The sequence below is a fragment of the Haemorhous mexicanus genome, chromosome 3 (genome assembly GCF_027477595.1).
Source record: "Haemorhous mexicanus isolate bHaeMex1 chromosome 3, bHaeMex1.pri, whole genome shotgun sequence".
Taxonomy (NCBI): Eukaryota; Metazoa; Chordata; class Aves; order Passeriformes; family Fringillidae; genus Haemorhous; species Haemorhous mexicanus.
The window spans coordinates 91,629,361-91,651,596 of NC_082343.1; the positions used below are offsets into that span (position 1 = coordinate 91,629,361).

Sequence of the window (22,236 nt, forward strand, 5' to 3'; positions counted from 1 at the left end):
AGTCTCTGTCTAAAATTGTAAAAGACCCAAGCTATTTTCAAAACTATTCTTGATTAATAGGTGTACAAATACAATCAGGAGTTGGGTCAGTAAGAGAAATTTCTTCTTTAGGTTAAGACAGTGCAAACAATCACACAGGTTAACCGCATCACACTTAATGAAGATATATGGAAAATTTGAGGTGTGATGGATAGAACCGAAACAAAAGAGGAGGCACTGCGTGCACCCAGGGTACCCATTGAACAGTTCTCTACAAGACATGTGAACTGCCCTGTGTTTCAAAGGGCAGACCCCCCAAGGAAACTTTTGTTGCTGCTATTTTCTACTATTGACATAGATGGATCATTTCCTGCTGCCACTGAAAGCATTCTTTAAATATTAACTGGGGTTCATAAGCCTCTATGCAACTTTTATAAATCATTACTGCAGAGAACTAGTCAAAAATGCCATCTGTGGAATGTTTTTAAGAAAGGCAGCCTGAAAACACTTAAGGAATGGCTTAATTTTTTCCTGGTAATTATTATGAGTTGTAAAAATCTGAAATGATTACACATGTTAATAAACATACTGAGTTATGAATTAGTTTAGTGTTTTTTGTGTTATTATCTATATAGGTAAAAAAAAAGAAAATTTGAAAAAAAGGCAGGAGTTCATTTATACAACAATGCTCCCTCTTCTAATTTGGTTAATCATTTACATTGCTGCTGAATGTTCTATAAGGCACTGTTATGAAATATAATATAAATCATTATACACCAACATCAGAATTAATGAATTACTAGTTATTAATTCTGATTATTCTGTGTTTATGTCAGAGCAGATTAAGAAGTTACTACAGATTCACTGAAAAAATTAAGCTAGAGCTACATTACATTATGTAGAAAAACATCCTAAATTTAGATTGTTCTAATTTGGCAACTTGTTTATGTTACTTTCAAAGAGGAGACCATATGGAATGCTTCAGAAATGTTTATGGGGATAAAACCTCAGTTCTTTCCCACTTGTACTTTGCGTGACCTTGAGTATCTCACTTCTCTTTGACTGTGCTCCCATTCCTCAGGCTTCATCTATTTATATTGCTAGCATTTTCTCTTATCATTTGTACAGACTCACTCACAGTGAACTGGCTATTTTGATGTTACATTCATACAAATGATAATAACAGTGACAGCAATAAATCTATCAGGAGTGTGATTCTGGGTCTATAGGAAAAAAAAGTAACACTTCAATAGTGGTTTCTTTGCCAGAGAGAAATCAGCTGGAAACAAAGTGTTTGTTAAGTCCTGTAAATATATGTACCCTTTTAAGAATTGAACAGGGTCAAAGGAGACATAATATGCATAAAAGCTGAACTAGTATTTTTTTATGGCTTGCCACACTGTATTTGAAATTATTCTCTTCTGTAAAAGTCACTGTTTTAGAATCACTGCAGTATTTCATTTCTCTTTGAGAGTTGTAGGGCAACAGCAGCAAAGTAATTTTCTTTTTAAGGCTTTAGTTCACATTCAGCCAAAGAAGTTAAATTAATGTTTTTCTTGTTGTCAGCAAGAGGCACAAAGAAAAACATATTACTTATGGCTTCTATCTAGTGAGCAGTTACTGACTTCAAAAGAATGAGCAGATCAGTTTAGTTGTGCAAGGTCCCAGCATTCCTAATTGTCTGGAGTAAGAGAACAGTAGTGTAAGGTAGTCATAAACATTGTAAAGGCTGAAGTAATTTGGGCCTTTCTGTATGTCTCAGCATAGTGTCAGTCAGTGAAAACAATAAAATAAGCTTCTGGAGCCTCTTTTACACAACTGAAAAATGTACTGTAGAAGGTTGGGGAGACTGAAGTTTGGTGTGGGGTTTGGATGGCACAAAAGGGTTTGAGTTCAGAGCTTGACATATGATTTTCAGTAATTTGATTCACTGACATGAGGAGGAAGAAGCAGGTTAGTGTTCTCTTCTGGAAAAACATCTCCCCAAAATTGTTATGTTTGTGGTAATCCCAGAGGAAAATTTACAGAATCTGAACTTTCTTTAGTCTCTACTGACCTAGCTCAGCCTCAGCAGAGAGTGAGGAAAAGGCAGGATATTTCTGGTTGACATCTGGTCAAAACTGTGGGGATGCACCAGAGCATGGACTCAACACATTTGTGCTCCACCTCTAGTGCCACTTTGGGAAGGTGTTTTCTCCTTCATCAACCCCTACTTGTGCAAGCACATGGCATTAACTCTCCAGGTGGTATAAACAGGTAGTGCTTCCAGGTGCAGGAGAAGGGCAGAATGGGATTTTTTTTTGGCAGGTTTGTGTAGGAATTTTTCCCTCTTATGAGAACAGCTTTTAGGGTGGACATCCCATTCTCAGGCAGCTTCTAGAAAATTTTTATTTAGATAGCATTTATCCCAGACAACTTTTTGCTTGCCTTTTTTTTTTTTTTTTTTTTTTTTTTTTTAATTCTTGTGTTCTGCCCAAATTGTTTGTGGGAGATATTTATACTTATTTTATTTTTTGTCTTCTTTTTGTGTTTTATTTTTTCAGGGCTGAGGTTGGGGGCCAGGTTGACTCACTTGTTTTTTTTTCTGCTTCATCCAGCAGTCTTTCCTTACCCTGCAGAGTTCCAACACTGCTGAGGCAGGTTCTCCCTTGCTCCCTTGCTCTGGGTTAGCCATGTCATGGGTCTAAGCTGTGGTTATCCATCACTTCTGGCAGCTTCCAGGGCTTTCCATGGCTAATGGCTTATCCAAACCTCTACCTGATAGGTGGGATCCTGCTTCTGAGCTTTTCCTGGTAGGCCAGCTGGTGGGGAAGGGGAGGGTGCTGCTCTTTTCCAAGTCACTCCCCACTTTTCCAAGTCACTTCCCACTCACTCCCATCAGCTAATTTTTATAGTGGACAGACGCACATCAAACTTGCTACTCATAAAATAAATTTTATTACAAGGCCACGACATGTTTAAAGAGCATTTTCCTGAATGTTATCAGGGAATTCTAAGTCACCCCTATGTTTTTCTCCCTTCTATGTACTCATGGTGTGCCTGAGAAATGGCTCACCTTAGTGAACACTGTGGACAAAGGACGTGGCTGAGTCAAGAGACTAAGGCCTGAAGAAGTTGTAAAATAAATAAAAGCAGTGTTGGGTAACTTTCTTAACAGATATTTATGATTGCTCTGTGAGTGCCAGGAAAGAATGAATAAAAGTACAGGATATCATTTAAAATAAATCTTTGGATGCAAATGCTGATTGTTGTTCCTGAGTACTTAATCATGAGGTCTTAACTTCTAATATCACTTTCTGCAGAGACAGTGTTACAGTAGCTTCAAGCTTTTTATCTCATCAGATAAAGTCAGGCATAGCCCTGCATTTTGGACTGTGGGTTGAGCTGTGGAGTGCAATGGAAGTGACAGAAGGCGTGGAAACTGTCCTATGGGCAGCATTTCATTGTCTAGAAAGGTTTGCAATCAGTTTTGGGTTAGAAAAAGAACACAAAATATGTAGTGGAGCCATGAACTAGTTTTATCATTCTGGTGCTCTGAATTGTCTAGTTAATACTGAAAAACACATTAGCAAATGAAATTAGAGTTGTTGCATAACTTCTTGGGTTTTTTCCTTTTAAATAGGTGGCTTTTTATTTAGTGTTATACTCACACTTCCAATATTTCTCTGTACAATAAAAGCTGACGTTTAAAGTCTTTCTCATGCAAAATGTGGTGTAGGCTGTGACAAGCCATGAGGATGCTGATGACTTCTCTGTGAGGATGAACACCTTGCTGCTGGCAGGGGCTTCTTTCTTCTCATTGTTTGGGTCCACTTGGGTTTCTTTAATGCAGCCACTCACACACAAGCCTGTGATTTGTCTGGCAGTCGCTTGAGGCGTGAGTATGACACTGTGCCTAGAGGGGCATCCCCAGGGCTGGAGCTGTAATGGGAGAAGCAGCAGTCACTGAGAATAGCATAGATGCTCCAGCAAAGCAAATCCAGTTCAGACCCAAACAAGTGAACAAATCTTGAGACCTTGCAGTGCCAGGTCAATATAGGGCCTGTATTCTACTGTTAAAGGCACAAACCACATTCATTGCAGGACAGTAGGTGTTGTGTAATCGTAATTTTCCTTCTGAATCTGAGACACACAGAGGGTGGTAACTATGGTATGGGACCTCTGGGAAAGCTGAGCACTTCTGGAAATGTAGCAGAAAGCCTGAAGGAATACATTAGACTGCTGAAATGGCTCCCTGATATCTCTATGCAGGTGACTGAATTCTACCTGTAACACTATAGCTAGCAACCAAACACTAGGAAAGAAAAATAAGCACAAGACACTACATGCCACAGATGGCAAGAATTAAGCCTTTAGTGAGAATAAATGTTCTAAACAGAGTTTAACAAGTAGAAAGCACAAAGTTGAGTAGATAAGGCAGATATTAAGGTTGGAGATGCACTTGGGCAGATAAGGATTTGAAAAGAACCTCCAACTTAGTCCAAGAAGATAGGAAAATATTTGCATTGTAATAGGAGTGCTTCAAGTAGACAGGAGAACATAAATGTCAATGGTAGTGAAAAGGGATGGATTAAGACAGCACATTATTTCCACAAAAAACTTTACAAATACAGTTTATAACTGAACACTATGTTACACCATCTTTATGATTATGCTCATTCCATCCTTTTCAGGGTGAGGGAATGGGAATGGGAAGAGAAATCCAATTCTTAGCTTTCGTAGCTAGGTATGATCCATTTTCAGCAGCATTGGTAACTTAGCACAGGTAGTCATTAATATTTTTAAGATACTACACAATGTAAGGTACAAATTTTTCCTTCTCATATGTAATAGGTATGCTTGCCCTGAAGGGGAATATCATGTGCTAATAAAAAAGAAAGATTTGAAAATATGAGGGAAGAAGTGACTTTTTTGTTTCATCTACACTTGAAATTGCAGGTAACGGTTTCAATACATGTTCTTGTTTATCCTTAATATCTGTTTTGCTTTTCTGCTTTTACCAAGAGGTTTACCATCCATGCATTGCTATGGAGAGTATACATTACTTACAAAGTCTAGAGATTTTTTTGTTTCTATGCAGGATCTTGCAATTATACAGCATAAGATGAAAATCAACAAAGGTTCTAGTTATTGTGTGGAGCTCCTAGTTAAAAATCACCTCTTACTTCACCCCATTAACACCTATACAATCTTTCCAAGAAGCAGCATGCAGTATTGTTCTACATGATTCTTCATCAGTCATCTGGAATAAGGAATAAGTACTTTACAAATAACACAGTCAATGGAATGTTTGCACTAAGATGGTTCTTCCAAGTTCTTTTTTCTCCCACTAGTATCTTTTATTGTGGTTTTAGCTCTCCAAGAACTATTATAGCTTTGTCCATTCTTTCGCAAAGATGCTCTGGCTTTTTCTGTGGAAATGCTGTTTTTAAGAGTTTTAACTACATTGAAGGCAGTAAAATGTGTCCCCTGATAAATAAACTGACTTGACAGTGCTCTCTACTACTATTAAAGTAAGCTATATGCTCTCCTGAAATGTCTGCACCACAGAAATCACTGTGGATGCTACTAATCTGGACAGATTGCAATGTTGTCTCATCATGCTTTTGGGAAATCTAAAGGAAACGGTTTCATTTTAAATAAGTTTTTCCTAGTCATTAAAGGCATTTTTTTATATATCACAGTTTGTTCTTGCTGTGGTAGTTCACCAGCCTTCTCCCCTGACCACTACCATGGGAAAACTTTTAGTTTAGTGTTTCTCACATCAGCAAAAGAAACAGTAGCAGTTATTTATTAGTCACGATCGTGGACTGGTAAGCCTGCCTTATGAGGAAAGGCTAAGAGAACAGAGTATGGTCAGTTTTGAGTAAAGAAGGCTTAGGTGAGGGGCTTACAGGGCCTTATTACCATGTTCCAGTATCCAAAGGGTGGCTACAAAGAACGTGGAGACTCTTTTTTCATGGAATCACATGGAAAAGATGGGAGCTCATGAGTACAAGTTGCTCCTGAGGAGATTCTTGTTGGACACACAAGGACAATTTTTTGCTATGAAAACAATCAGCCATCAGAATAATTTTGATAAGGAAGTGATGGATTGGACAGTATTGGATACTTTTAAGATTTAACTGTACAGGGTGCTGAGGCATCTTGTCCAAACAGTGTTCTGCCAAGAAATGTTGGATCAGATGATCCTTGAGGTTGCTTCCAACCTGGTATTATGTGAAGTAGCATTTTTTCCAGGTGACACTATTGCTTCACTTTTGTAAGTTAGTCTGTGTTAGGAAGGGATTAGTTTTTGCCAGTGTTTCCAAACTTCATAGTGCTTAATACTAGAAGCACCCAGCAGAGTCCGTAGGTGTAGAATGCACTACAGATATGAGCAAGAGCTGAGGAAAAAAAAGTTCAACTAAATTTTAAGTCTTTTTGCCTCTACTAGTATGTCATATTAAAACTTCAGTGTCTCAACTGGACAAGAGACATGCTTTGTATGTAAAGTGAAGAATTTACTGCTTTGTATGTAAAGTGAAGAATTACTTCCATTTGTTTCATTCAGGGGGAAGGGGTTATGGTGCCTTGTCATCCTGAATCTTTTGCCAAGGGAACGCAGTGGGGGCTTCTTCTTTCTTGTACTTGAGGGGCTTATACTAGGGGATATTTAAAGCATTTTCTAACATGTCCTATACTGTGTTTCTTTTGCTTTTTTGTGTTACATCTGAATTTTTTTATGTAAGTGATGTTTTGTTGGAAGCTTGTCTTCTATTACTCCTAAAGACATTTTCACCCAGTTTCAAATGTATAATCTCAACTGTTATACAGGATTTTCCTCCACAATACCCCATAATTTATTCTATGCACAAAGAAAAGTGTCACTCGAATAATACTTGCTATCACTATTTGAGCTATATTGGAATTATTATAAAAAGAGACATATCAGCATGCCATTGTATGGTGAAAATAAAAACTCAAACAAATTAGAAATGAGCCTGCTAGACCTAAAAAAAGCTAAAACAAAGCTCCAGGCAAGCGTAAGACAAGTCCAGACAAATCAGGCTTGATAAGCCCCAGTCTACATCCTTGCAGTGTAAGAACAAACCCTGTGGTTTCTTGTTCAGTAAGACCATGTTTACTGAACTAAAGGACTACAAAAGTGAGACACAGGAAAAACTGTGTAGATATTATTTTTAAAAACTGAAAATATATGCTGAAATGGAATTTGTTACACTTCACTTGTCTTTTAAGAATTCATAGCCAAAATGATTAACAACAAGAATCAGCTGAGACATCCCCTGTGAAATGATCCCTGGGGATTCTAGCAATAAACTATGGGGAGTAGGGAGGTTGGTCTTGACAAGCAGTAGCAGGCTGCTAATGAGGTGCTCACAATTCTGCATTATGAGTATTTTATCTGTATTATCAGAATTGGAAAGGGCAGAGGTCTTAAATAATACCTAAAAAATTAAACTGAAGTGGTACAGAACATTTATTACAGATGGGTTGACAGCTCCCTTCTCCTGTTCTCCTGTAGCATTTTGTGAGCTCTTAACTTATTTCGTAAACTCTAATAACTAAAATCATACATTTTCTTATGCATGGTTCTCAACACAGTCATGTACACACAGTCATGCACACAGGAGCTAATTTAAACCAAGAACATTGGACAAGAAAACGAAGAATATGAAAAAAATGTCTGATATTAATCTTTTCTGGATTTTGAATGAGTGTCTGGATAGCAGAGAGGTATGTCAAGACTGATATTATAGTAGTTTACATCAGCTAAGGACCTGTCTTAACTTATTCCTTTATGTATAAGTACTATTAGTAAAAAGCTTAGAGAGATTCTGTTTGAGAAAGGATTGACCAGATGTTAGCTTTCTTCTATATGAAATCTCGCTGCAAATATGGATTATTTTAGCAAACAGCTGAATGGTGGCTTTTCATCAGTTCTACAAGGAGACAAGCACAGACACACACACCCACACACACACACACGCATTCCTGCTCCTCCTTTAATTCTGCCCACACTACTGCTGTGTGAAGAAATGCATATAGTTTCATCTGGGTAGGTTAATAAAATAAAGAAAGGAGTGTCTTAGCTCTAATATATTTTCATCAAGGCTTAGCCATTCTGGTTATTTTACTGTATTCATTGTAGCCTGATATTCCACAGATTAACCTTTCCTTTAACGCTGTCACACCCCACCAACTGTGATTTAGCAGGTACATAATTTATCACCTAATAAGAACGTTCATGTTAAGCACAGTGGGAGCTTTTACTGGCAGTAAAATCTGCCTTTCTCATAGGGAAAATAAAGACTGAATCCAAGTGGACTGAGAAAGTTTAACATCTTTTATAATGAGAATGACCTTAGAAAGAATGGAACTTTTTATTAGCAAATGTTTAGTATGTGTTGTGATTGTCCCAAAACATTCTTTGAGAATAAAGACTCTAATTTGACATACATTAATTTATTAATTTAATTAAAGTGTCAACTATTTCTAGGGTGGCACTGTGTGTTCAGAGTAGTTAAAAAGTAGTTTTATATAGTCCACATTGCACTTATTATACTCAGGAATAAAGCTCTTAAAATATTCCTTACTGTCCTATGATTCTATGGTATTTTTCTTTTTTTCTGCAGACATAATTAGTTCTCTGTTCTATTAATCATTTTACAAGTTAAGAAGATAGATGAAGTTGAAAAAAAGAAAGCTGAAAAGTTGCAAAGCTTCCAACTCCAATCCTGTCTAAAAAATCGGAATCTGTTTTGGGGTTTTACATGCAACATTCCTACTGTGTGAAGAAGGATGCCTTGCACTATAGTATATCCAGTTCAATATGCTAATAGGATCACCTTTCCACGGGGATAAAGAATAAACTTCTTCAGTTTCCTTCATTCTTTGCAAAACATTGATGTATCCATTCATTCTTTCTTACATTTACCCCTGTGAGTATAAATCACAGGAAATTATACATTTATAATTATGTATCAAATGTCTGATATCCTTGAATCAGTCAGACACTCTTGTAAGCCTATGATAAGTTCTCATTGTTAGTGAAAATATGGGGCTGTTAAAAGTTAACATATGGATAAGGTTCCAACCTTGTGGTTTGTAGCTCCTGCTCTAAAAGTAGTTCTCCATGAGAATGGCACTATTAATTACCTTTGAAAGATATTCAATTTTACCTTTGAAAGATATTCAATATAAACTAATGATGAATATGGAGAAGTTCCTGACTATCAGAACCAGAAAAATTACAAGATCTGAACTTGGGATTCTTGGACTATATGGGGTACTGCTTTTTTCAAATTAATTTTTTTCTAGTAATTATTTTCATACCACTCTAAATTACATTAATAATTGAATTATTTCTCCCATAGTCTAAGAAAGACAGCAGAAAGAAAAAAGGTTGTCTCTTGTTATTTCAGATTAGAGATCTGTAATAGGGACTCTGATTCTGATATGATAAGAACAGAACTTTAGATGAATAAATAGAATACCCTTTAAAACAAAATATATACTCAAGTGTGCTAATACTATTTTTTCTTTTTGATTAATATTGAATATGCTTTAAAATAGAACTAATATTTCCCGACCATCATAGAGATCAATAATGTATTTTTACTTCATTCTATGGGAATTTTTTCATCGGAGTAAATAAACTTGCTTCATTCTAGACTGTACATCCAAGGAGAATACAGAGGAGGAAAAGGAAATTTTAAAAAGTACCATGATATGCTCTACTTGTAGCTTGGGGAAAGCTTCATTGTCAGTATTCTAAAATTAACAATCACAGTATCACCTTTGAGAAGGGTTTTAGAGATAATAATCTGAGAAAAGCTCTGAGGAGATTTCTGTAAATTCCTTAGTGGCTGCTTTCTCATGTTCTCTCCATAGAAACATGCTTCACACTATATCAGGAGAAGAAATTTTCAGTAGTATTAGTGATAAGGGAGCTGACTCATATTACTTTGAACTCAGAGCCATTTGTTTTAGGAAGACAATCAGTTTAACCCATTAGTGAAGCCACAGTACCAAAAAGATCCATGCTGATCCAACACAGGATCCCAGAAATCACTGAGTTCACATAGATGTGCACACAGAAGTCAATGCTCTTTTTTTCTCCTCTCAATTTTTCAGACTCCAAGAGCAGTAGAACACATATTTATTTATTTATTTATGTATTTATTTAGCATCATACACATTGATTGGCTTGTCTGCTGCTTCATCAGCAGCATCCACAGTCTTCAGACTAGATGGATGACCACACAGCAGATAATCTACTTTCATGCGACACCTTCCTTTTTTCAGTGTTTCTTAGGGAATTCCTGTATCTGAGTGTAATATGATAAAAGCCTAAAATCTGTAGCCAGTAAAACCTGCATGGGATGGTGACTGCCAAGCTAAGCTCATTAGGTGACCTGTCCAGCACCCATGTTTTTTGTGTTCCTTGAAGGCCATGGTAAAGCTCACTATGAAAGTTGTTTAAAATGCATGATGCAAAGCTTGGAATAGTGGAACATTTGAAAAAAGGTTTCTCAGTTGAAGTGACTTGCCTATAAAAGTTAATTCTAAAGCAATGAAGAGCTTGGCCATTATTAGATAATTATAGAAACTTCCTCTCTTACTATTCTATCAGCTTCACAGTAACATGCCATAGCTATTAATCTCACTTTTAATGAAACAAATACAGCAAAAGTTTCAGTAACCTGACTGATGAAACAAGAATGCTATAACAGATTTTACTGCCAATAGATTTTTTTATGTGAACAAGTTCAATGTTATAATCAACTGTAGTATTGTAAGAAATAGAAAAAAAACCAAACCAAAATAATTCCTGAGAATTTTATTTTATAATTCTGCCTTAAAGTTTTTGTTTGATTTTTCATTTTTTACAGAATTTGCCTTAAGTACAGATCAGTTTGTGAGTCAATTCATGTTATATTAGTGTTTTCTGAGATAGGCTCCTTACCAAGGTTCTGGCAAGCTCTGAAGAGGCCTTATCTTAATTGCCATAAACAGGATTAATTCTTGAGGTAGGAAAATAAATTGAGAATTTCACTTATGTAGAAATCATTGAAAAAGCACAGAACCTTCTAGTGGCTTAAACTTGGCTAGTTACCAGATGCCACCCAGCTGCTCTTTCACTTCTTCTTCTCAGTAGGATGTGGAGAGAAAATAAGATGGAGAAACTCAGAGGTCTAAATAAACACCGGGAACTACTGGCTAAAAGTCTTGACTTGGGGAAAATTAAATTTATTGACAATTTCAAATAGAATAGGATGGTCAGGAGAAAAGAAAAAAAAAAGACAAAAAATAAACCATCTTTGCTCCACAATTCCATCAAACTCTTTTTCACAGGCTTAAGTTCACTCCTTTTTCCCAACTCCTGTACTTCTTTCTCCTTTCCCCAGGTGGTTTAGGGATAATGAGGAATGGATTTTTGTGGTCATTCATTGTGTAATCTGATGACAGTTCTTCACATATATATGAATATATATTCATTTATGAGGCAACATTTTTTTATGGGTGTATTGAGCTAATATAGACAGGCAGATGTGTAAGATAAGAAAAAAGAACACACATAAATTAGAGCAACTAAATTTGAAAGAAATAAAAAGATCTGAACATTCAAAACTTTATGAACATCAAATGAGACATTTTATTTTTCAAACTAATGGTGATAGGGCCAGGATTTTGGTTTGTTCTTGTTTATCTTGAAAGAGAAAAATCAGTTAAATAAAATGATGTTTGTTTTTTTATATTTTGTCTGTGAATAACCCTACTTAAAGGGGCAAAAATAATGCATTGGCTTCCAGTAAATTGAAATTTACTATCCAAAAGGTTAGCTGTTAGAGACTAAAGTATGATAAAGACTGAATTTTTTTTTTAGCACTCTAGAAAAATTCCACCTTGCCAAAATTATAAAGCTTTAAGAAATCATGTTATAATGGTAGGTATATTTAAAATTAATCAGTGCTCTTACTCATTTTTTCTTTAAAATTAAAAAGGTTCTGCAGAAGTTTGTAGTGCTAATTTTTCTCATGAAGGTCATGCCTCAGTAGTGCTAAGGGTTATGTATTTCACAGGAAATGTCTCTAATAATTCTGAAGCTGGTCAAATTATCTGGTTTTCCTTGCTCTTCCTTTTTTCTTTTCCAAGCTGGCATATGAGCATCGATTAAATGAATTATAAGGTCCATGTTTGATCGATTTTTCACTTCTTTGATTTGGACAGTAAAACTTTCAATCACATTTGAAGTTAAGAATTATGATTGAGATAATAGAGGTGTGATTCCACTGGAAGTTAAAAAGGAAAAAGTTGCTTTGCAAATGTCAAGGCACCTTGTGATCCAAGATGATTAAAACTAAACTGTTTGCTATATGAATCCCAAGGTGCTGCTATATCTCAGCGTCCATGACATTTAGCCAGTGACTTTTCATAGCTTGTTAATAATGTATAGCAATCCCAGTGTAAATTTGCAGTGACAAATCTGGCCTGTTACAGTAGAGCAGTTAACTAGATTTATTTTGGACAGAAAATGCAGATTTGGGAAAAAAAAAAATCATGACTAATGTCAAACGAGATTGCACATTTAAAATACAATTTTAGCTAAGGCATTTGCTCAGGATATGTGCTTTTCCCATTCATCTATTATTCTGCCCAGCATCCTCATTATCTAACCTGGAGGTATTAGCAAAACATCAACAAAGTCATCAAGTTTAACACTCACAAAGAAAAACTGATGTCCCCAAAAAATTTCATCGTGTGGACTGGTCCAAAAAATTCATTGATTTTTCCAGGTTGACTGAGTCACATAAGCAGGTAAAGGTTACCACATAAACATTCTCTTCTAAGTACAATTGCTGTTAATCGTTGCTCCAGATAAACCTAATAAACCTCTGTGTTGTAGAAACCATGTTTTTTCTGAACCTCATATCTCACTGATACACAAATTATTCATAAGCTGTAAAAGGTCACAAGGCAGATGAAGAAAGAGAGGGAGGGAGAAGGAAAAGGGTACAGGTTTAAAAAATGGACTCAAATGATGAGATACAAAACAGACTCAGAGCAGTGAGTTACAAGAGGATATAAATCAATGTTGTAGAGAAAAATGTGGCTGACGTTTGGTTTCTTGTAGATTTTCTCTGAGGCTGAGAGTTTACTAACAAAGAAAAAAAATTACTGTGACTGTAGCAAGAATTGTCATAGATCAAAATCCTTCATTTAATTCTCTCTTTTCAGTCTTTTGTTCAGCTATTGCTTTGGCATATTCTCAAATTAAGATAATTACTCCTGATAGTGATTGATATAAAGGCACAACATAAAAGGGATTATATTTGCACCACAGTATGTCAGCATCTTATATGAGATAAAAAAATCTGCGGGGAATGACAGAAAAGAGAAAGATCTTTGTCAACATCCCTAAAACTGGTCATAAATAAGTTGTGAATGCATTATTTTTACAGCAAATGAGCACTATTTTTTTTTTGCTGCCTTTCAGTACAAAACTATTGATCTTATGTTGATCCTTCTGTAAGTTTAAAAGCTCAGACTTCCCAGTGCACTAGCTTACTTTGTTAGATAAGCCCTTGGAGTTATTTGCGGATAAACCTAGATATGCATTTACTTATAAAGACATAAAATTGTTTTCTATTAGATGGTAATCAACATACAAGATTTTTTGTGATCATACCGTATATGAAAGTTATCTAAAAGCCTCTGTTTCTCGTTTGCAGAATGTTCATATCCCCAAAAAAACATAGAAATATGTTCTAAAGTGTTTCAGTTATGTTTACTTCTATTTATAGCAAGAACTGTATACCATATCTACTTAAACTTGCTAATATCAGTATTTAAATTCCACTGTTTCTGTCCCTTCCAATGTTCTAGAAGAAATAACAGAAGGGAAGTAAGAATGTGGAGCGACAGAACAAAAACACTTTTTTTTAAAAAAAAGGAGTAGATATGAAGGAAGGTGGGAGTGAACAATAGGTTAAGAAATTATTGAAGTGCTTGACAAATCCTAAGAAAATTTAACTTCATTAAATCTCTTAATAAAGTGTAAAGTTTATTGCAATTTTGGGAAATTTGTGAAAGCTGCTGATACTAAGCTGTTGTTTTATCTCACTTTTAGTTGCTTCATAATTGCTGAGAATAATTTAGTTAATAGCGTGGCTGTCTTTGCAGTGATGAAGCCTTTTTTATATCGCATCATGCTTTTTGAACAGAAGCAAACTGAATACTGTGTATTCAGTTTTTACCAAAAAATATAACACATCAGTATGCTAAATGCTTCCAATATTCTAAAGTATTCTGTAAGTTGAATGATTGTCTGACATTATAAAAACGGCACCTTGTACATATTGATATATGTAAGACTTGATATACTGGATATCTAGGTGATATTCATGGGTTTATCCTTCCATCTAAGTTTTAATTTGAAAACAAAGTTCTATTTGTAAACCTTTTCTATTTCTGGTGGTGCCACAATCACTTAATATGGTATTATAAATTTAATAAATAAATGGAATGCTTACAGTACAAAATAGGTTATTTTGCCAATCATTTATATGTACACACACACACACATATATAAATATATATATTTTTTTACCTCAGTGAGAGTATGAGTTAGACCCATAGTTATATAGTTTATATCTCTGAAGTTTCAAGACTTTGTAGAGCCTTGAGTCTCTGAAGTCTCAAGCTTTTCTGAGTAGGAAATTACACAGAGTTCATCCAGGCTGTAACCTGCAATATCTAGCTGATTCCATACTATTGATTCTCCATAGGAGTTATAGCAACCTGCTTCACTAATCATTCTTGCTCCAAATAGTTATGACCACAGGAGCTCAGTAAAGACTGTTCTAGTCTTTACTGGTGTCCACTCCTCAGCAAGCAAACACACCACATATCAAAATGTGCCCAATCAAAGCAGACAACAGGAGAGTTCTTAAAAAGACCCTTCTTCAATGTTTGACTTTTACATACTAAAATATCAAGATCACACACATTAGATACACATAAATGTAGTTGTTCTGTCCAGATATTTTATGTAACTGTACATTTTTTCCAGTTTGTTCTGTAAATGCTTTTTTATTGTTTAGATAAAATTTGTACAATTGCACCAAAGCTTAAAGTTAAATTGAATTTAAACTGGCATAGATTCCCTGTGTTGAGTTGCCTTTTTCCCCCTAGTAGAATGTTCTTTCCATCCTTTTCATATCTGGGACAATTTCTTCCCTTCAATTTGTTTGGTTTTTTGGGGTTTTTTTTGTCTTTTTTTTTTTTTTCCTTAATATGCTTTGTAAACAGTGTGAAAACAAAGGTATGTGAAGAAAATTATTTAAGATTTCAGTGAGCAGAATCATCCTCTGCTTTCATTATTCCACTGAGAATAGGAGAATGCTAGGGTGATTCATGTTGGGTATGTGAAGTTGTGTTCTGACTACTTCGACATTTACATATAGGATCAAAGGACCAAACTGTATCTTCTCAGGGAATTTTTTTAAATGTTTTTAAACCAAAAAACAGGTGGGTTTATGGCACACTCACTAAGGTGTATTTTCCATGCTCTTTATCTCATATAATGTGACTGCATATTTGAAAAATAGTAGGGTGTGCTTCAGTTTGTTTATTTTCCAAGCAGTATGCCATAGCTGCCATCTGTAGTTGATGTAGACTTTGAAAAATCTGTTCTGTTGTTATTTTTTTGTTAGATTCCAAATTGCCATTACCCAGAGTGTATTCCATATGAAATGAAACAACCATAGTCTAATAGTCACAGTAAAAATAAACCAAAGTATAATTCCTGATACAGAGAGTAATAATCCCTCAGGAGGTGTCTCACACATATGTTTCATGGTCCATCCTCCTCTTTTGCTTTACAATGTGGAAAGCTAAGGTAGGCACGGCAAGTACCTCATTCTAATTATATATGTTGAATTCTCTCAATGTAGCACCTTGAGGAGTAGGTGACATGGCTACTTGGATTTACTCAAAAGTACTTTGCCAATGCACTCATCTCCCTCTTTATTGAGGCATAAACCTTTATGCTTTTCAGTAGACCCAAGACAACATACAAGGTGTGCACCAGGCAGTTACTAAAAGTGGTTGTTGAAAACATTGTCTCATGTGAAATATATCAATGTACAACACATCTCAAAAGAGTAAATTTTAATAATACCATTATGAGACCCTGTTTTTTAGAACATATTTGCATGTTTTCATAAAGCTGTGTGTATATACACAAAGGCATGTTTTAACAATGAGATTAGTAGGATTTTTTAACTTCATTAAGGTCTTGTAAGTCTTATAAGCTGTATGTTAAACTATGGAACTATTTTGATATCTATTATCACATAGACACAAAAATACAGAAGAGTTTTTTTAATAAAACTTCTATTTTATACCTACAATAATGATTAACCCTGAAAAGTAGCTTTTGTGCTGTAGTTTATATTTGATAATACACATTTGTCAGCGAGCAGTATTTCAAACATGGGCTGCAGTTACTTAGCTAAATTATTTTAGTAGATAATCTTCCAAGAGTACATAAAGAAAGGTTTGTATTCACCTTGATAGAACCAGTATACTCTATTTGAGATTGTTATGCTTGATTATGGTCCAGATGTGAAATTTTTGGATGGGTTTTGCCATCATAAACCCCTTAAAAGATCAGCATGTATAACAACATGAAGCTTGGAAGTGTTCCAGTAAAATACCTTTAAACAGAAAGTAATATATGATGTCTTGTTAATGCACCCATTTTAGACACATTGTTTCCATACAAGGGCTATTTCACATGATGTTTGTGCATAGTATAACACTTTGAAATGTTGTTTTCTTCAGGTGTCTTGCTGGATTTTCTGGACAATTTTGTGAAATAGAAGTTAATGAGTGTAATTCATCACCTTGTCTACATGGCTCAACCTGTGCTGATCATATCAATGGATACACTTGTAAATGTCAACAAGGTAACTGCCATATGACAGAGCAATCTTAAACAATGATAGTTTTGAATTATTAATGTTACTAGTGAGAAAAACTGGTGATCCATATCCAGCTGCTCTCTTATATATGAACTATAAGGTACAAAAATGCTATCTCTTTGGCAAGATTTTGGAATGAAATCTAAAAAGAATTAACTACTCCAGTAAGCATATGAGAAAGTCTTCAAAGTAAAGCCAGCTCACTGAGGGAGCCTGAAGTATTATCTGGAGCCAGGTTTATTGTTTATGATCTTTACTAATGTTACTTGCTGACCAAGCTGTCAAATAGTCACTGTTTAACAGCAAAATAATTTCACTACCTATAGAATGAGATTGACTGAGAAGAAATTCTGGAGACTTTAACTAACAAGAGAAATTTTTTTCAAACATTATAAATAGAATGAAAAAAAGGCATTTGCTTAAAAAGTGGGAACTGTTTCCTAATTCTGACAGAGGTCAACTAAAATAGGTCTAGTGGCTTATAAAAATGTAAGGGATTTAGTATTTATGAAAATATTTTACAAATATTTATCAAAATTTTACAAAAGCAAAGGTCACAATCAGTCTGCATTGTCATGCAATCACAAATTTAATCCGTTAAGGACTATTTGCAATCTCCTGTCATGTCTGCTAATAAAAAGCCTTTTCTTACCATAAGTAGGATTTCTAATCCTTAGACATAAGTAGCATCCCGCTCCATAAGTTACTCTTAAATTAAGAAATATATAAGTAACTGGCTCCTTAAACTTTAATTTTTCAGTTTAAATCTATTAAGTATTTTCTTCTTTTCTGCTGCTAAATGTTTTCTGTGATAGTACTGACACAAGGTACTGGTTATTTTAAGGATAATTCAGATACATTCTGAATGATAAATATTCTGTTAACCCATGCTATCTCCATATATCTGATCTAGTTACTTTGTGCCAAAATATATTCACATTGTTGGTTTCAATTTACAAGCAAAAACATGTTAGCAAACTCTCCTGAAGTAAATTGACCATATATACATTAAACTTCTCTAGGGTCTTTCTACTCATTCCTGTTCTACATTTAAAAGAAAGCCCATAGTGAATTGAATATTAGTATATTTTGCTTTTTTTTTTTTTTTCATTCTGAATTCGTTTTAATGCAGCTTACAAAACTATATGTAAGAGATCTTATTCCAAAAAAGTATGGAAGATACTGAAGCAAATACATGCATGTGTATAATTAGAGTCAATTTGGCAGATTATTAATTTGTTTAATTGATAATAAGGGATGACTTTCTAACATGTAAGACTTAAATCTAAATATCTTTTGCTTACTAAAGGCTAATTATGTGCAGGACTATGTTGATTACAGCTTAATTTTTTTAGTGACTTTTTTTAATGTCAAAGAGATACTTGATAAGTCAGAAAAACACTATAGTTCTGATGTATGAACCAATGAATGATTTTTTTTTTTTACTTTTTCATACAGAATTTGTGATAAAGATAAATAAAGATCTTTCTGATCTTAAAAAATCTGAGTCATGACCTAACTTCAGTACGACATATCCACTAGGTACTGCATATGGCCATATCCATCTGCAATATCCACCAATATTAATGACTTAAAAACTTAAAGATATATTTTTTAGTCATTAAAGTGCTTCACACAGAATACATTGCCAAGACTATTTTTTCCTTATTTTTAAATCTTATTAAAATAATACATCCAAGATATTTTAATATAGGCATTTAAAAATTGGTCACAAGCCAAGAACTGTGATTGCTGTCTCTGTGCAACATGGAAAGTCTTGGTATAACTAGAAGAAAGTCCTCTGGGGCTTTGGAACTCACTTCTACAACTAACATGTTTTAAATACCTCCCAACCCAAGCATGGCTGACTTTATTTTATATTCCTTTTAACAATACCATGTGCTAGTAGGGGTGAAAGATCTATAAATCACTCTTCCATTAGGTAAAAAGCACAGAATAAAAACCAAATGCATTAAGTATATACATAATTTTTACATATCTTGAGGGTTTTTTTAAATTTAATACAGTATTTTCCAAAGTTATTTGAGTCTCTAAAATGGCTGAGGAGATGAGAAGGTTATGGCTCTGAAAAGGGGTGAATTTGGAGAGGCAGGGGAACCTTTGAGAGAAATAACTTTTTTCAAAGTTGCACATGTGAAGAAAGGGATTAGAAGAAAAAAATACCATCCAGAGAGAGAAAGTAGAAATACTTAGAAAAGAAAATTGGCATTTTTTGCAGGCTTTGACTGTTCACATATAAAAGATCTTATATTTCTCTTAGCTTCACCTATAGAAATATGGAGCTGGGATTGGGGACTTTTTGGTCTATAAAGGCAACAATGGGAAACAACTGGGCAGATAGTCTGATATACCCCTCAACACATTCCCTGTTGTAATTTAATGAAATGGAAAAGGGATAGTACCAAGACTGAAATAGGAACAAGGCAGATGATTGCAGCTTTCCAAAAACCTCCAGAGAACAAAGTGAAGCATGTGGTGACAGCATGTGATACCAGGAAAGGGAATGGATTTAGCTCTGACAAATGCATTTTGCAATGGATCATGAATTTTGTCAGCTCTTGTCCCAGTATCAGGCCCCCTACCCTTAGAATAATAGATGCACATTCAGGTTCTGTGCCTGCAGCTTCAGGCTGTTCAGGTGCAGAAGCAGCATGGAGAGATGGAAACTGTATTCTAACAGCACCTCAGACAGCTCAAAGGCAACAACAGCAGCTGTTAGAATTAATAGCAGGCTCATGGTGAAGTCTTTAACTGTGCAGGCTACTCTTCTACCGGGGCAACTAAAGCAAGACTGGAATGTAGCAGGTGAATCCATTTGATAAATACTCTGAGGCAAAGTCTGAACAGTGGCAACTAGATTTGTAGCAGTCAAGGACTGCTAGGGGACTTGTGGGGCTGTTGGGTTTTCTTTGTTAGTTTGTTTAGAAATAATAAAATGGAGAAAAAACAATTCTGTAATGGGCAATGGGAATATCATGGCAGGAAGTCTGGTGCTCTTCAGTAACTAGGCATATTTTATAGAATTCTGGGTTTGTATTTACCAACCAAATGGACTGATTCCATTTCAGCCTAGCCTACAAGGAGCAAGTTCGAGACAGGCTTAAATTACGTGATCTAAAACACAGCTTCAAGATGAGAATTTAGCCTCTATTTTATGGTGTACTTACTTGTAAAGGAGATTTCAGTAAGGAATGTATATCAATAAAAATTCCAGTAATCTGACTAATGAACTGGAATCTCATAGTGTTGAAACACAAAGTATTTGCTCAGAAAATGTCCTCCTCATTGATCTGGTACAGTAATCTCAGAGTTTTTCTTTTAAACTTTTTTCCTTTATTTTTTTCTACTCTGAGAAACCACAGCCCAAAAAAAGTTCTTATTCATCCCATAATATATATCTCTATATATGTGAAAATGGATGATAGTCACCCATACCTTTGTTCCATTGATACTCAGTAAATGGATTTACTGAGTAGATTTTAATGAGTCTTGCTTTGGGGTTTGCTTTGCTTTTTTTTCTGACAGGATGGGAAGGCCTCCATTGTGAGTTGGATGTTGATGAGTGCATATCCAACCCCTGCATACATGGTATCTGTGTTCAGAAGGAGCCCAGCTTTGGTTATTCCTGTTTTTGCAAGCCAGGATTTGTGGTGAGATGCTGAAATTCTTTCTTAACTTTCCTTTTACCTGGCTGTTCAACATTGCACAGAAAATACTTTTTCTTTTTAAGTTTGCTTGGAATTGTTGATATACTACTTGAACTAAATGGAATCACAGAAGTGACATATGCTTTTTTCAAGGAATTCACCAGCAATTTCTCCCTGTTCCAGTGACTCTGTCTACAATTTTGTAAAGTCTGTATTTTACCACAAGGGCTTGGTAGGTAAAAATGGATCTGAACAATGCAAATAATCTGACTAAATTTACTGACAAACTATCCTGAGAAGGAAAAAACTATTTCATAAAAATTAATACCATTTTTGAAAGGTGGATTTTACAGAGTAGTATGGGTAACATTGATACTTCCCACAGGGCACGGTAACTGCTGCCTTTTTGTCTCCTAAAGCACATTGTCTTTCAAAATAATGTCAAGTACTTATGAATGATACATCACTTGAAGGCCGTAGTCTTTTTATATGGAAAACAGTTCAATCCTTATGCTACAATAATCTCATTTTTTCCTTAAATATTTAGGCTTATTTTACATGAACAATTGTAATGGAGAAGATCAGGTCCACAATGTTTTTTAACATTTATGTCTCACCAAAAAAAAACCCAAAAAACTTCTGAATTCCAAATAAAACCACCAGAGAGAAAGACTAAAATCTGTTTAGAGAAATTATTTTTTCAATTAGTGCAAAATTTATTGGTGCAAGTCAGTGTTGTGTGACACTGTAGAGACCAGAAGTACAAATAAACCCAGAAATGGGTTAGAAGGAGGATAGATTAATTGTTATTCAAATTACTCTTCTGAATGTTACCCTGGTCCAGGGAGTCTTTGATTTACTTATTGCCAAAAGTTGCAATGGTATATTTGGTGAGTTATCAGATGCTAGCTCTGCTTGTTTTCTTCCTGTTCTCTTCCCAGAGTATTCATTAGTAGCTCACTGATGATGGAGCTAGATAGATATTTGACCCATGGGGGCAGTTTTCTATTAGTACATAGCTTGAGTATTAATTGTACAGTATGTTGCAGAACAAGCAAGCCCTTGCAGAAGGAAAAGTAACAAGCCTTTGAAGCAGTTGAAATTTAAGATGTATCATCTTTGCTTTTTATTCCATTATTCATTTTTCCATCTTCAGTCCCTCCAATTCCACTATGCTTTGGGAAGGAATATAAAAGTAAGAAAACACAGTGGGGGAAACATTTTTAACATACCTATCTTCAGAGTCAAGGATAGGAAGTCATGGTCTAAACACCTCAAGAGGTATATTTGTTAGGTATCAATGGGTTCTAGTTCCTAAGCATGAGTAGGTGTGGAGGGGAAACAGTGAAACTCACAGAGAAATAAGTATTCAAAGAGCTCCAGCTACAGTGTGTATGTAAATCTTCTGTAGTCAGTGTCTGTACTGTTACCCAAACTATGGATCATAAAGCATAGATTGTTAAATCTCTCATAAATTTTCAGAAGAAAAGCATAGTCAGTGGTATATGAAATAAGTGTTTACTTTTTGAGTGGAACCATCTATAGACATATACCTGCTTTGAAACACAAATCTGCACAAGCTAAATGATTCCATCCCC

The 22,236-nt window shown here is 35.0% G+C and overlaps 1 protein-coding gene across 1 annotated transcript in view; it reads left to right on the plus strand.

Moving 5' to 3' along the window:
* EYS (eyes shut homolog) overlaps positions 1-22,236 on the plus strand; it is a 702,981-nt gene that overhangs the window by 344,577 nt on the left and 336,168 nt on the right. Inside the window, exons 29-30 of the mRNA XM_059842660.1 lie at positions 16,831-16,955; positions 20,517-20,641. Of these exons, the coding sequence (XP_059698643.1) occupies positions 16,831-16,955; positions 20,517-20,641 (250 nt within the window). The remainder of the gene's footprint in view (positions 1-16,830; positions 16,956-20,516; positions 20,642-22,236) is intronic.